The 16,339-nt window shown below is 40.7% G+C and overlaps 1 protein-coding gene across 5 annotated transcripts in view; it reads right to left on the bottom strand.

Moving 5' to 3' along the window:
• Positions 1-255: 255 nt before the first annotated feature.
• The window catches only part of ZNF536 (zinc finger protein 536), a 351,982-nt gene continuing 335,898 nt past the window's right edge, over positions 256-16,339 (bottom strand). For all 5 annotated transcript variants that reach the window (XM_040615511.1, XM_040615508.1, XM_040615512.1 and 2 more), the window contains one exon: positions 256-2,328. In XM_040615511.1, coding sequence (XP_040471445.1) covers positions 2,093-2,328 — 236 coding nt within the window. In that variant the 3' untranslated portion in view covers positions 256-2,092. The remainder of the gene's footprint in view (positions 2,329-16,339) is intronic.

Below are 16,339 nucleotides of genomic sequence, written 5' to 3' on the forward strand. Positions count from 1 at the left end.
AGTTAAAATCCTAAAGCTTACTACAGTCAGAAAGTTTCAATAACATTTCAATCCTTTATCTAGGATCATAGAAACAGTTGCATTAAGTTTATCAACTCGATTTAAGTAAGGCAGTGAGAACTATACTAGAAAAACAAGAAAAGCAGCTTGCTCTGTGCCAGATGGGTCCAAGTTACACAGTGACCTCATTTAAACTGAAACTTCAGTTGGATGACATCCTTTCCGACAGCATATGCAAACCGTATTCCTTATTAGCCTGAGATTTTTTTTTTTTCCAGTCTCAGGGTAGCGCTAAGAATTTTATTTACATTGATTGCAGTTTAGTATTTTTTGTAAACTGCTTTAGGCAGAGCTGAAGTTTTAAGGCCCTGGGGTTTTACTCTGTGCTCCCAGCCTGCAAAGAAATATTGATTTGTTTTTTACTTTTTTTGTTTGTTTGTTTTTGTTGTTTTTTTTTTTTAAGTCTGGATGATTTTGTTTTAGAAGAAGTTAATACTTCTGTACTATCACAATAAACAGCACCAATTTTGCTTCTGTCAAAGGAAGTACATTAGAAGGCTAAAATTTTATGCCATTCAGAGAATTTCAGAATAAACCTTTAGTTATTTTTCTTATGATTTTTTTTTTAAGTATGTGGTTCATTATAGTCTCTCAAAAGCTTCCTATGTGGCAAAAGACCTTGCTAAATTTGGAGCATCCAATCAGTAAAAAAGCTAAAATCTGCAAAAATATAGAACGCATTTGTTTTACAAAACCAAAGAAATATCAGCTAAAACACTTTTCTTCATTAGAGACAAAGAGCAGGAAGTTTGGATTCATATTTTAGGTCAAGCTACTTTATAAGAGCTTGCTCCAAAAGAAACTTCTGCACTATGTCTGTAACACTTATAAAAACTAACACATGAAAATTAACCATGACTGGGGAATCCTTCATTCAAGTGTAAAGAAAAAAAAAAAAAAAAGAAATTTAAAGGAATTTTGAAAGAAAACAATAAGAGAAGAAGAAAAAAAAATTACCAACCTTCTATGTAATAAAATTCTGTTTCTCACCAGCACCTTCTATAGATAAGGTAAGGCTGACTAGTTTCACTAAACAATATTCCTACATATTGTACTTCTACTTTTATAGCAACTTACTTCTTCATCGACAAGGAAAAAAAAAAGAATAAAAGCATTTCCCTCAATACTGAAAGATGATTACAAAAAATGAATTACATTTCAAAACTGCAATCACACATTGGGCTGCAGATTTTTTCTAAACCATAAATTCATTTGGCTGTATATTTAAAAAAAAAAAAAAAAAAGAAGAAAATGTAATATCACAATACTTTTCAGTATAGGTCAGTACTGACCCTAGCTTATGGGCCGTCTAAGGTTTCTCCTATACCGCAGTTGCAACACCACTTGAATTGATTTTCTCTGCAATGACAGCTCCAGTCAGACTGGCACCATGGCAGTCTACCAACACATCTCATTACTATGCTAGGCAAATGACAGCAGCTGGTGTCATATTATAAAGGTGTTTTCAACAATGAAAACACAGCCCCTCAATCTTCAAGGCAACACTAAATCGTTTAGACGGTATCGTTTTTCTGTTAAGAGCATTATTTTGGGACAAAGACCACTCTAAAGTTTGAAATTACTCTGCTTTTTAAATAACTAACGACCTCCTAACATTTTTAAATCACTTTATTATCCCACCTAGATTGTTTGGAAGTACTTGTTGCCAGGTAACTGTTTAGCAGCCATTTTCAAGGGCTGGAAATTTATTTTGCGTGTGTAATATATATATTTAAACACACACACACACACACAATGCATGTATTTTGTGTGTGTGTGTGTGTGTGTGTATGTCGATATATATTCAGTGTGTGTATGACCGAGTATCTCTGTGTGTGTATATATATATATGTGCATGTGTGTGTACGTGTACATATACATATATTTGACTGTTTTCAGCATCCTGTACACCTCTGGGAATTTGCACACCATTCTTTTCCATTGAAGGCAGTTAGCTGACCCTCATCCAAATGCATCTCTAAACCCAGTGTAAAAGGCTACTGCAGTATGGAGACAGAGCCGCCAAGCTGCATCACTCCTGGGCCTTGCTGCCCTCCTCCGTTAGCTCTGCTGAGCTCCCTGGTTTGACAGCTGCAGGTTCCTCCAAATTCCCAGAAGCTTCGGAGTCAACTCTGGAGCGCTTGAACCTGCGGTCGGGATACTGGCTGTTGTCAAAAGGCATGCGATGGACACAGAGAACATGGGTCTTCAGATTTCCCTTCTGAGAGGCACTGTACGGGCAGTATCTGCACTGGAAAGGCCTGTGACCTGCGTGACAGATGAGAGCCTGGTTAGTTTTTTTATTTCACGTACGCGGCGCCTGCAGACCTGCCCGCTGCACAGCCCAAGAGCGCTGGGCGCACCGGTGTGCCCCCAGCAGGAACCCCTCCTCTTGGGTGGAGGGCATCCGCGCGCCTCCAGCAAGAGGAAGAGATCTGTGCTATTCGCATGATGCCCACTTAAAGAAACTGCATTTTAAAATTCTCTGCTTCAGATTTTCTGGAGAAGCGCAGCTATTTCACCTCCCTCCTCAGACCCAGCTGTAAATCCGTCAGCCTGCGATCCAAATTAAACTCATGTAAATACAGTGCAATCGCGTACGAGACTGCCTTCTTTTACATTGGTTAATTATCTTTTTTATTGAAATGCAATTCAAGGATGACAATGTGCAGACCCTTAGTCTAATAAACACACTCTGCCTTTGGGTGGGTTTCTGAGTAAAGAATTGTATGCTTTATTTTAATCACACAGATGACTTTTTAATGGAAAGAAATAATGGATTGAGATAACCAAACCCTCAAACCTACAAACATTTACTCCAGTGAGATTACTCCTGTGAGTAAAGACATGCAAGCACATAAGTGCTTGCTGGACCGGGGCCCGAGGTTATCACCAGCTTTAAAATAAAATGTCCGAGCTAGATTAGAAAAGGAATGTTAATGTACAAAATCTGATAGATGCAGTTCTCGTGGGTGAAATGGCAACCGACTGCAAAACGAAGGCATGAATGAAAGATATCATTTCTTAGTAAGGCTATCTATATGCTTTCCCATATTTTTCAGATTATTGAGACTTTGAATCTCCATGCTGTATCTGGTTTTGGAGGTTATATTTCAGCAATCACATTTCAACCTATGCTGGGAAGTTGTTGATGTGTTTTACTGGAACTTTATGAGCTTTGTCTCTCAAATTAACTTAAACCAGGACCATCTGAGGTCAAATGCGCTTAGCTTGCTTTAATTTGCTCAAATAAATGGATAAATAAATGTGCCAGACCATCTACATAAAGCCAGGATAAGTGAAAAACAATACCCTATCTCCACATTTGAAGAGCACGTTTTCCTTTGCTGCCGTGGTACTGCCTAGCAGGCATAAAACAGATGCCGGGGTAGCAGAGCAGGAGGACTTTGCTTCCCGCTCTGTGGGAAGGGGCTGGGACAATCTCACCTCGATTTTAGCTGGCAATTTAACAGATAAGCAAATAGATGCTTGCTGTGCACTGGTCTGATGTCACCTATACTGGGATGGTAACGGTGCTGTAGCCCTCCCAGCAGAGATAGGAGCCTGGAAAAATGCTGGCACACCAGCATGAGCATCTCCAGCAGAGTAAATCCACCTGAGCTGGTATTAATGTTCTGGATTGCTCAGCTTGCCTTTTTTTCTGTAACGCTAAAGTTACCACTGGAAAGCTGAGTCCCCCCAAACGTACTGCTTGCTACCCAGAGGAAAGAAGTGTTAAGGCCAGTCCACAATCATCTAAGCCCTATGCCCCAGGACTACAGGCATGTTTCCTTTCCCTTCCAGCCTTTGCTTTTACAAGTTGAAGACTGCCAGAAACACAACTATCACCCTAAGACCTCCAATATGCATGTTTATGCATAAATTCTTGGGGTGGAATGCAGGTCGATCTTCTAGTTCTCTCCTGGATTAGACCTTTTCCTCAACAATTTCATAAGGAAAAAGAAATTACACCTGTAAGCTGCTAATCATTAGAAAGTCAAATTTCAGCAGAAAATTTCATAGCAATAGCAATGGAAGAAACCTATATAGATAATGTTACAGAAATTGAATTGGGCTTTCAAAGAAAAATTTCAGCTAGAAGAAATGAGGAAATAGTGAACGAGAGATTGAAGGTGTCTCTAGTGCCTCTTAGAGTCAGTCCTCAAATCAATACGCAAGCACAAATATGCTTGAAAATTTTTGAATACAATAGTTTTAAAAACTGGGAGCACTCTCGAAACTGTCTGGGTATGAAGAAGGTCCAGGGACAATCTGATTTTCATTGTTTCAGAAAAACTAGAAATATTTGAAAACTGCGGGGAAAAAAAATCTGAGAAAACCATTACATCTCCCCCACTGTTTGTCACAGGTGGATAACATCACCAGAATTCACAGCTGGGTTCTGGCCTCTTTCTTTCCTTCTCCTTTGTCTCCCTCTTGGGTGACGCCTCTGACCGGACAGAGTTACGGGGTCTGCTGCATCCTCTGCCTGGGGAGGTGCCCAAACGCCTTTGGCCAAAGTGGGAGTAATGTTGTGTAAAGGGGAGAGAGTCTCGCTCCATGACAAATCAAAGTGATTTTCCCCTTTTTCCAAAAAGATAAAAGGCCTGCCACTGTCACATCCACTGAGCTGTAAGACTACACCAGCAACACCAGCTCAGCTCCCTTCCAGTATTTCCAGTGTTTAATTTGACCATCTGACCACTGGTTCCCCTTGCTATGAGGAGAAGACGCCCTGATAAGTTGTGGGAAATGGTACAACTTGCCCTCCAGCCTTACTTACTCTGGTTTTATTGAAGCTATGGAAAAAGCAAAACCATATCCTGTTTATTTGGTCCTTCCTGTGTGCCATGTTGGCCAGAAACTGGACGTGCCATCGATAGTGCAATGTCCCTGATAACTGCTCACAGAGCAGCCTGCAGGGAGCACAGACTGAGCGATGGAACTCGAGGAGCAAGTAGGCACAACACGCCCATCAGCCACCCTCTGAACCCCTCAAGCATCACGTAGCATGGAAATACACTGGACAGTTTTAGCATGAATTGGTACTGCTAGCCAACAGTGTGAGATCTCACCAAGCAGCTTTGCCCACAAGTGGCTGTCATTAACTGTCCATCCTAACTCCTTCCTGCACAGAAAAAAAATTGTAAACAAGGAATCCACGAAGCGTGGATGGAGCTAACCACCTCACACGCACCATACTGAAAGGCAACTCCTTCTGCCCGTCACTGAACCAAGTTCAAACCCGTGCAATTCCATACAGAGAATGCCATTTATTAATTCAATGCACTTTAATAAATCAGACAATATAAAGTGCACCTACAAGGATTCAGTTTGGCGTTGCCTCCCCCACGACTTACTTTTTCAGGCCATCAAAATTTCACATCACTGCCTTGTGAAAAGTAAGTACACAATAAGTTAATTTGTATTGTCACTATGCAGTACAACTGTGGTAAAGAGCACATTCATTTTTAATCTGGTATGAATAATATATAAATATGTATACAGAGTGAGGGTCATAGGAAAGCAAGCGGTACATTGTTTACAGCAGAAGTAGTACAAAAACTAGAGATTATTCTCACTTGCAAAGATAACAATATCTGCAATTTGTTTGTAACTAAGGGGTGAAGGAAGATGCCCATTTCTCTTAGGTATCCCATCCATTAATTTTAGCTCAAAAACTTGTTGTGGGCAGCAGGCTCTTAAAATAACCCTTCCCAGATAAGTTGGCAATAAATTTATAATGTTTTATCTAGCAGCCGTTGGTAGATTCTTCCTTAGCAAGCTAGAGTTCATATATATTTTACCCACTATATATCTTCCAATAAAATTATATGAAAGCCCTTCAAAAAGAAAAAGAAATCTTCCTGATCGTTCAGGAGATAATGTGTAATGCATTGCATTTGTAGTAAGGAAAATTAGACTAAAGGTGGGCCAACAAGGGGGCAAACTATGGTGCATCTTTCTCCAATCAGAAAGTGAGGCTAGAGGACAATCTATTGTTTGCAGCTGAAATAATCCTGTTGTGCAGCAATGTTCTATGAAGTCTGTGACTGAGTATGTGAAGAGACTTGCTAATCCTCTGGATGGAAGCTGACAGTCCAAAGAAATGGAACGGCAGAAAATAATAATAATAAACCCCAGATAAAATGACAACAATGGTAGCTGGACTCAAAGAACATTTTTAGAAGGTGCAGGCTTCCCCAGGAAGGGGGATTACACCCAGTGCCTTTGGAATCCAGTCCTCTGAAAGTGATCTAAGGCTTCCAGGGTCAGACCTGGCAATGGCAGCAGTGCTGAGATGACCTAGGCTCATCATCTTTAGTCTTGACTGCACCCTGGAGAGAAGCAGGAGCACGGACAGGAGGTACTTTCTTGTCAGGATGGAGACTTTTCTGCGGGACCGATATTGAGAAAAATTCCTCAACGCTCGAAACTAGCCCACCTTTTTAAAAATATATGCTGCTTCATTAATTTAGACTTTGAGAGGGAAAAAAAAAAAGTTTCTTTTCTTTTTTCAAGTTTGTGATCTGATATGTTGCTTTGTGACACATCGTGTCAGCCTGCATCAGTCACATCGCGTTAGGTTTCATAACATGTCATGACTGATGCAGCCCAACATGGTGCACCAGCTGAACAGAGTCAGAAAATGCAGGTTTTGAGGAAGACGTGGATCTCAGAATAAGGAAAGTATATTTAAGGCAGAGGCCTTGGATTTAAACAAAGCCATTGCCTGTGAGTTGTTAAGGATTCAAATACTTGCCAAACCTATTTTGCTTTGTCTTATTTTTAAAGCTCAGAATGTATTATTGGAACACATAAAAAGTCAATGTCAACGAAGTGTCGTTGGGTCACTTACTGTAATCCAAACACTGCTAATAGTTACTAATTTATTAACTTTGATATGGATCCATTATTTAAGATTAGCACAAAGGAATACACAAACAAGACACAGAGAGAGAGATATGAATACTAAAGCCTTTTTCATTAAAAAAATCATTTACATGGTCAAGCTGCATTAATTCCCCACTTCTAAAAATATTTGATCGGCATCCAAATTCTATAAAAATTTCCACAAAGAAACATCTTATTTTTTGTGGTATTACAGGCACATATGTAGGGGTTTGCACTAAAACGTAAAAATGGGCATTGAACTAGGCACATGAATAAGATCAGGAATTTATTCCAGATTGTTAAAAGTGTACTAATCACAGCAAAATCATGGCTTTCTCCCAAAGCAGCAAGAAAATGGTAATTTGAAAGAAAAATGCCAATAATACATCACACACAAGCCGTCTGTTGTCCCCACTACACCACTTTTTATTATATTGCATATGTGTACATATATACACACAGATACACGCATACAGACACACAGACACACAATTTAATGCATAAATTTCAGGAAAAGGCAGAAGAGCAATAAAACGATGAACAGAAAACAAATGCTTTGCAATGTAATATAAATTATAATTAAGTCCTGGATAAAATGTGTTTCTTAGATATGACATTTGTTCCCTTAAAATGCAAAAATGGCCATGATTATCTGACAGAATGTTTTCCCTTAGATGGCCAATGGCTAAAGCACTTACAGCGATGTAATACAGCAAACTCATTTCAAATTTCTTTGCCTGGTTTAAGAATCCCCTTTTGGTGAAAATCAAAATAACAGCAATTACCTCTTTAAAACAAATAAATAACTACTGCACTAAGAGATATTTGAAAAGCCTCAAAGGCTTAGATTTCTTGGAAGCAAATCTCTTTAGCTATGATGTTGGACACCAAAGATCTGGACTTGACCTCCTGGGCTGCTGTAGCAATCCCAAATGGCCAGGCCACCTCCGGCCACGACCAGACACTCCTGCAGGACCAGCTGCAGTGGCTTAGGATCAATGGTCACTGCCTGCTGCACCGAGATGCTCAGTCCCACAACGTTCTGGTGGAACGCTCCATGTAATCACACATCTGCTGCAGCGCAAAGGCAGCAAGCCGCACTGAAACCTTCACTGAGGCTGGTCCTCCCCAGGAAGAGCTGCCTTAAAACTTTTTTCCTACGCAAGATCGTGTTCGAGGTACAATCATCTTTAAACAGATGAAGCGCGCACTGCCTCAGAAGTAACAGCAGGCGACGATGGCCGTGTGCTTTCCGCGTAGGAAGAAAGGCTTTTTGAGCATCTCCTGTTCTCTGGCAGTGACTACTGGGCTGAGCCCACGGCTTTCTCAGACCACAGCCTCCAGGTCCCAGACATCTTGGTGAATGCTGCCATTTGAAAGTAACGCTATTATAGCATAATAACAAGTATTTGCAAAGGGAGAACTATTTTCATTTAAATCTTGGCTAGTGCCATTTCCTTTTTTTAACGTACAAATTTTCATAAATACATTTACTATCCACAGCAAACATCCCAAGTACTGTATGCATTACCCAGGAGAGCAGAATGGCTCTAAAACAGCCATTCTGATCTGGAGCATAACAGTATGGATGGCAAAATGCTGAATAAATATATTTGTCCAATAGACAATAATGGCTCTGATTGAGCCATTCCACTTTATTGGTCTCAAAATATGCATTTTACGAAACTCCCAAAATACCAGACAGATTAAAGTACATCCAATCCAGTTCATACATGTAATAAAAGTTTTTATAAAACAATTGAAAAGTATATGTTTATTTACACACAGGTCCAGGACCAACCAAGATGGTCTTCTGGGAAAATTACAATATTCTGTGAAGTTTATACGTTTATTGGATTACAAAAAAAAAAAAAAAGGAAATTAAATTCTAAAAACTCTCTATTTCATGTTGACCAGGAAAGGCCATAAAACCAAAAAGCCTTGTCTGAGGCTTTTTTGATGATTTACTGTAGAAGTACATATAAAAAAAGTGTAAGTATCCACATTTTAGGAAGGCCTGGGAACATTTTCACCTAAGGCTTTGGGTCATGTGTTTCCCATGGGACAGCTAAAGTTATGGCAGCCCCCTGACTACCCTCCATTCAGCTGGATTCTTTCATTACCAGGCTCGATCCCACAAATAGTCCTAGAATAATCAGAGGAATTGTTCATGATAAGAGGCACCACATGAGTTACCTAAATCCCCCCTCGCTAATACATAGTAGATACTGCTGGGGCAGATCAGGTCCAAACACAGAACTGCCATCTATAAGAACCTTTCTTTTGCTGTGGATTACAGGAGAGATCTTAATTAGCGGAGGGTAAATTTGGGGTAAAGACCCAGCTCATGGCAAAACATGGCCACCAGCTTGATCCTAAATAAATGCAGTAAGGAGGTTTGGGATAATTGTCCTAAACCTAGTAGGATTTATCCACCTGTGAAGTCTCCCATGGCAGGTTAGTGATCCAGAAGAAATGTCCTGTAGGGGGTAATGTGGTGTACAGCACTGTCCCGAGGCCAGCACCCATCCCAAAACCACCACGTGGCACCACCACCATGGTGCTCTGCCAAGAAGGACGTTGGGTCTGCAGGCACCTGCAATAGCAGGGTGGCAAATGACAGAGCCATCACTGGCTGCAGAAGAGCTGGAGAATGAAAAGACCTAATCTGTAAGCAATTTGTTTCAAGGCTTTTTAGTTTTATAAAAAAAAACCAAACAAACAAACCCTCCATTAATGGGAACAAATTAAACCCTCAGATACCTACACGACTTTTCTGAAATGTAATCAAAGGTGGAGTCTGCTCTTGATTTAGTATATTATACAGTGCTGGCTGTTTCTGAATAGGTATTTCAACTTGCTGATGAGTATACTAAAGGGTTCAATGATGACAGGGAAAAGCAAAAGTTGGTGCTACACTTTGTCTTTAACACATATTATTAAAAGATTAACTTAATTTCACACATCCCCCCTAAAATAAAAACTGCACTTAATGTATCAGTTCAATTCCTGTCTCAAAAGGTTACAATCACTAATTATCACACACTAAATTTTCCTTTAAAAGCAAAAGAAAACCACCAAGAAGCCAACCCTGCTATGTAAAACAGCCAAGGGTAGATCAGTATGACACGGGCTAGCAACCACCTGGACACTCACAATACAGAGAAAGAAGCAGAAAATTCTACCACTGTTCTTCATATATATGCTTTTAACTTACTAAACAAATCAGTCACAAAATTATGGAAAACACCACTAATTTAGCGCTTGTTGCCTTTGTTATATAAAGCATGGGAATCATAATTATTTGGAGGCAGACGGAGGAACCCGCTAGCCCTCTGCAGTACACTAAATAAAAACAAATTACAAAGTGGCTAGTGGAGTCACCAGTGGTATAAAGGAGGCTTGCAATACCCTGGAAAACAAAAAATTCCCATTCCTTGCAGAGCTGATAAAGTAATAGGATTACTCAGCTCCAGACACTAGCGCAGAATTTGTTTCTTTTTCGGAAGAGTAAGCTTTTCACACAGGAACTTTTGATTTAGAAGGGAAATGGACCTTTTCTTGGAAAAAAGGAAAAGCATCAGCAGAATAGCTTAAAAGGTCCTCCTAAACAAATATTAAACAATATATGAACCTTGTAAGACAAAATTTCTGAAAAAAAGCCGAAGACTATGCTTTCTAAGGACTTGTGTGTTTCAGATCAGCGCCAGCGGGTGCACCCGCCCACCGCAGTGCAGCGCCCCGCGCACGCCGGCACACCAGTTTGGGTTCTGACATGACAACATGAGTTACGAGCCCAGTGCCTCAGCGGGCTCCAAACGAGGTTAGTGGCAATGCTGTCATTGATTGAGCTTGAAATGCCAGACTATCATTGTCCCATGCTTTGGGAAATTTAATTACATTTAATTTTTCATATTTATTTACTTTAGTTTATACACATAAGTAGAGGACAGAGTTCTTATCAAGGGCACTAGGTACCCACTGTAAAGAGTAGGCCACCTCTGACTAAATTTATAATGACAATGGTTACTGCAATTTATAAATTCCTCAATCATAATCCCCTTCATAATCCTAAACTCACAACAGCTCGGCTGACAATATCAGCATTCACTTCCAGCCATGCCCCCCACTCTGGAACCCATTCTTGTTCACCCAAAGTCCGGAGGCGAAGCCAGCACATTCCATCACCTCTGCAGCCTGCATGCCTGCACACGGGAGGAGAAGGTACCCGAGCCAGGGCGGAAGCGGGATACAGCCCTCTGCCAGCCTTCCCTTTCTACTATGCTTTGGGGATCCAAGTAGGCTGCAGCTAACAAAACATATTTCGGAGGTAAGTGGGAGGCTTTTCTTTAATATTAACCAACCCTGAGTTCTTCTGACTATCAAAATTACACGTTCAGAGTCCCACCTTTGCCTTTACTTACACATGTCAATTAATTGTTATGTCTATTCACTCCTTTACTCATTTTAATCACGTCAATAGCATTACATTCCCATTCTAACCCCCTTGAGCAAAATATCTCAGCTTTCCTACTAGGTCATTCACAAGTTTTCTGTCTAATGTTCTGTCATATTTCTTAATTGTCTCAGTAAATATTTATTATTTCAGGGAGCATTTAGGACTTCTGGAACAAAGCCCTATTTGAATTTAATGTACCTATGATTTCCCAGAATAAATGCTACACTGATGGCGCTGGGATTTCAGTAAAGAGATTGTGAAATCCAGAGGTGCTAATAGGAAAGGTCTTCTCAGTGATATTTCACTACCAAATATCCTTTATTCTGCCTAGCAATTCATAAATACAATAGCATTTTCTCTTTCACTCTGGGCGACTGTCTTGAGCTTATTTATTTTATTTGGTGGAATGGAATTTAAAAAAAATCCCATACTCAGCTTTCTAAATTTTTCCTGCCCACATTTCAATGTGTCATATCCTCAGCTGCTGTTGAGCAGGACAGCCACACAGCCTGCACCACGAGAAGACCTGCCCCTCCATACCCAGCCAGGTAAGGACCTGGAGTGTCCCCATCAGCCTGGTGGTGCGCACATCACCTAAGTGGGAAGGAATGGGATTATCCGCGTGGTGTAACACTTGCTGAAGTGGGACCCTAAGCCAGAATAAATGTTTTCTGCATGTATGATGTCACTTAGGCTAAGCATGTTCTCCTTTAATTTTATTTGTTGCTTTGTTATGTAACTGGGCTAATCTAGGTGGTATTTTGTCACATTAGAACTCTTCGCGTACCTCATGATTCTCCATCTACAGCGGCATGTTAGTAAAAAGACTGAGGAAAACCAAAACACTTTAAGTAAATAAATATACAGCTCACTAATAGCTAATATTTCAAATTATCCACGAGTAGCTCACAACCCCACTAATCATTCCACTAAAACATTACTATTATCTGTTTATGGGATTTTGTGAGTGGAGTTTGCAGAACTCCTCATTATCAGCAACGCTGCAGCATCATGTGCCACCACTGCACTGGATCGCCACCAGCACAGCCTAAGCAGGGACTGGCATCACCTGCCTCTGGCCAGGTGCATCTCCTACATAGGCGTACATATAGCTAATGCCTCTGTGAAAAAACACGCATATTTTTATCATATCCCCTTCAACAAATCAGGAGCTCAACCAGTAAAAATTAAAAGGCTGCAAAAAATAAATCGAGCATTAACTTTGCAGGACCTCTCCCTCTGGAAAGTACTGTTGATGTCACAGAAAAAGTGTCTTTTTTATTAAGTCACAAAGGAAATGCTTTCTCCTCTTCTCCTTTTCTTTCCTATAAAAGGCTCTCTTAAAATGAAAGGTGTCAGACTTTGCTTTTTCTTCTTGGCATGATCCAGAATGTATGGCTGAGGAATGACAGATGTCTGCAACCAGCTGCAATGAAGCATGCTAAAGTTTCAGTCTAATCCACTTATTTCACTGCAGTCACGTAAACCAAAACAAATGGGCAGTGCCTTACATTATAAAAACACAGCAGCATTACTTTGTTGCATAATGTAGCTGATACGCCATCTTTTTATCATTTTTCCTACTGCAGAAAAAATTCACCTCTTTATTAAAAACAGCCCCTGAAAGTTCTCCCGTTCGGCTCACCTCGATTTTTTTCTTTTAGTGTCACAGCAGTCTTGCTATGCCCCATGCATTACTCAATATGCTGCTATTATCAAAACACTGTAATATTTTTCTAGGGAAGACTGCTTTTTTATCTTTAAAAAAGCGTGATCCGATTCAAAAGCCACCAGGCCTGACTCTGTTCCTGCATCCTTGTCACAAGCCAGCAGTTTGGACAGATCCGTGATGCTCCGGACACGGTCAGGATTGGACCTGCCATCAAATCAGCACGTGTTTCGGTGGTCTAACACGCGCACCAAGGACCTACCCTTAACAGGTAAAAAAAAAACCAAAACAACAACCCAGTGTTTCTGGATTTTACTGATCAAACTGGAAATATCAGCGGAGACACAACTAATAACCTTAATCTACTCGAGTAACCGCACACAGGAAAAGCCCCCGTTTTAACGACGAGGAAGAGCCTTTGCCAATGTGTTTACTGAAACCCCTGCAAGCCCCCCCGCTCCCCTTCCCCCCCCCCTATTTCGCGGTGCCAGAGGGAGTACAACCTAAGTGAACATGGCATCGCTTCCTGGGAAGGGAGACCCTGCCTCTCTCCAACATGTAGTGCAGCAACCTTTTGAACCCTCCCTCCTTTAATCCTTGTACAGAAAGGGAAAGGATGAGGAGTCATGTGGCTCCCTCCCCACCAGCAGTTTCAACAGCTGGGAAGCACTCTTTCAGCGCAATTCATAAAAAAAGATGTGTTGGATTTCGCCTATGGCAGAATGGTGTACAATTTCTGGCCCTTCAGGCTAAAACAATAAATGCAAAGAGGAAAATTTGAGATTTCCCCCCTTAAACTTCCCACAACAACCTCAGCAAAACCACATGACTTGTCTTGTACAATCTCCCTGGTGTTTTCAGCGCTACTTTGGCAGGAAATCAGAATTACTGTTATATAAATTCCATCTGATGCCAGAGCTACCATCTGTGAGTAAAACTGCTTCACCTACGTCTGCCGGCAAAGCCACTCTCCCAGAGACAAGGGAGAAGGGGAAAAAAAATTTGATTAATTTGCAGAATGCTTGTGATTTGCTCATATATTATTATAACTGCTCATCAGCACATGACAAATTCCCAGCACTCCGCACAGGAACCCGTTCAGTTTCAGCAGTTTTTTGCGTCGGCACCTGACAGACTGCAGAGCCACTAATGACTTTCAGATGCTTACAAACAGTAATTCTATCTTCAGAATAAAAAGAAAAATCCGTAGGAAGAAAAGAGTAGAGTTAGTCTATTCCATTTCCTTCCTGTATATCAACATGATTTAACTCTTCGGGGCAGCAGCGGTTCCAGGATCACAACACGGCTGCTCCTTGCCTGTACGAGACAAAGACTGCCAATCTCAGGGGGAAAGGTGGAAGCAAAAGCCGGTCTCCAAAGGCTTTCGCTACACCAGCTCCACAGAGAGCCAGATACAAAGCAGGTAGCCTAGGAAAAGGCACACCTACCCTGCAGTACTGAAATAAAATACAGGCTCTCCCCTGCGCTCCAGAATTCCATATCTATTTTCCTATTTTAATACTTCTGATAACCTTTCACATTTTCAGGGAACACATCTGCTTCCTAACTGCAGCCGAAATGTTTTTTTCCCCCTTTAAAACTATGATTATGCTTTCTGAAGCACTGTCTGTGTGCTTGATTGCTGTTTTAGATTAGAGATTTTAGCAAGGAAACAAAGACTTCAGAGTGCACATCAGTCCTGCATATGAGAAACCACAGAAGGAATAAGCAATAAAATGTGATGCACCATCTGTCCACAAACAATAACCTGGATGTTCTGAAGGCTTACAAATTATTTAGCACACAACCTCACCGAATTATAGGACCCTTAAATAGAGCAATAGACTGGGAATGAGAACCTCTTTGATGTCCTTTTGTATTTTTCCCCCTGCCCACCACCCCCACCCCCCCACCACCCCCAACTCAGCCCTCGATTGATTACTAACAGTTGAGGTATTTCTCAATGACTATTGGAGCAAGTTGATTTTTATTAAGTAGCTCTCCGTAGAATATTTTGCCACAGATTTGAATGGTGGGGTACATGTTGCCTCTCTGGCCCTAGCCTGCTGCAAACTGATCGTTAATCAAAAGACAGTCTTAAAGAATAGTCAGTTGGGAAATTCAGTCCTAAGGGCAAATGCTGCCCTCGGTACTCATGTGCAACTCCCACTGGCTTCCATGGGAGCTCATGGGAACGCTCAGCGAGGAATTTGACTTTCTTAAGTACTGGAAGCTTTCTGACTGGACTCTTATGGAACAAATCTCTAGCAAAGAATCAGATATTATTTTTTTTTTTCCCCAAAATTGTATCTTGCTCCAATTAAAAACAAAATGACATTTTTCTTAGCTGTCACGCTAAAGCACAGTGATCTCACATGCAAAACAGATTAGCAACTGAGCACACTCCAGGTACTGTAAACTGGAGTATGTCAAAGCTACTGGATCCCTCGACAAACCTGGCATCCCTCAGCAATGTGCACATATACCAAAATCAAGACATTCAGAGACCTGTGCTTGGGATACAGGATTTTGGTTCACCAGATTCAACTGTGAAATCATGTTAAAAGAACCAAACAACCAAACGTAAAAATTACTTTTTGTTTTTAATATGCAGTGAATTGCAGCATTTCCAGATCTACTGTTACATTCAACCTTATCTCTACATCTGAGTTTTTAGTGAACACTAGCATTTGCCTTTTCCAATTAAAGCATAACCCTAAAGCCACACTCCAAAATAAATCAGCATCCCTAAAAGCCACCCACTTCTTTCTAAAAAGGAAGAGCTTTCCTACAATTTATTAACAACCTGCCCTAAATATTTCTTTTGCTTTGGTTTCTATAGATATTATTCTGCAGGTTTTCTTAACACATCTTCAGTGCCCCTCTCTCAGCTCACAAACATCCAGACCCACCTACCTAAGGTCTTCTTAGTGTGCTGTTTATTCTTTCGTCTAGATGGCAGATCAAAATTCAAATAAAAATAGATGTTAGAAGACAGAGGATTTTTTTTTATCATATTCTCCTTGAAAAATGGGGGCCAAAGAGGGAGGTAACTGTATAATTAACTTTAGATGTGCCTAATGTAACTCCATTATCATTGATGAGCCTTACGGAGAGACACTGAGAGGGAAATGTGCCTTCTAAAGTTTCATTGTGGAGCCAGCGCTATTAAACAATATTTCAGTATTTAGGCCCTGATTCAGCAAATTGCTGAAGGTTATGCATACTATAAAGCCTGTGTGTCATCCCACAGACTT

Source organism: Falco naumanni, chromosome 15, assembly GCF_017639655.2.
Source record: "Falco naumanni isolate bFalNau1 chromosome 15, bFalNau1.pat, whole genome shotgun sequence".
Taxonomy (NCBI): Eukaryota; Metazoa; Chordata; class Aves; order Falconiformes; family Falconidae; genus Falco; species Falco naumanni.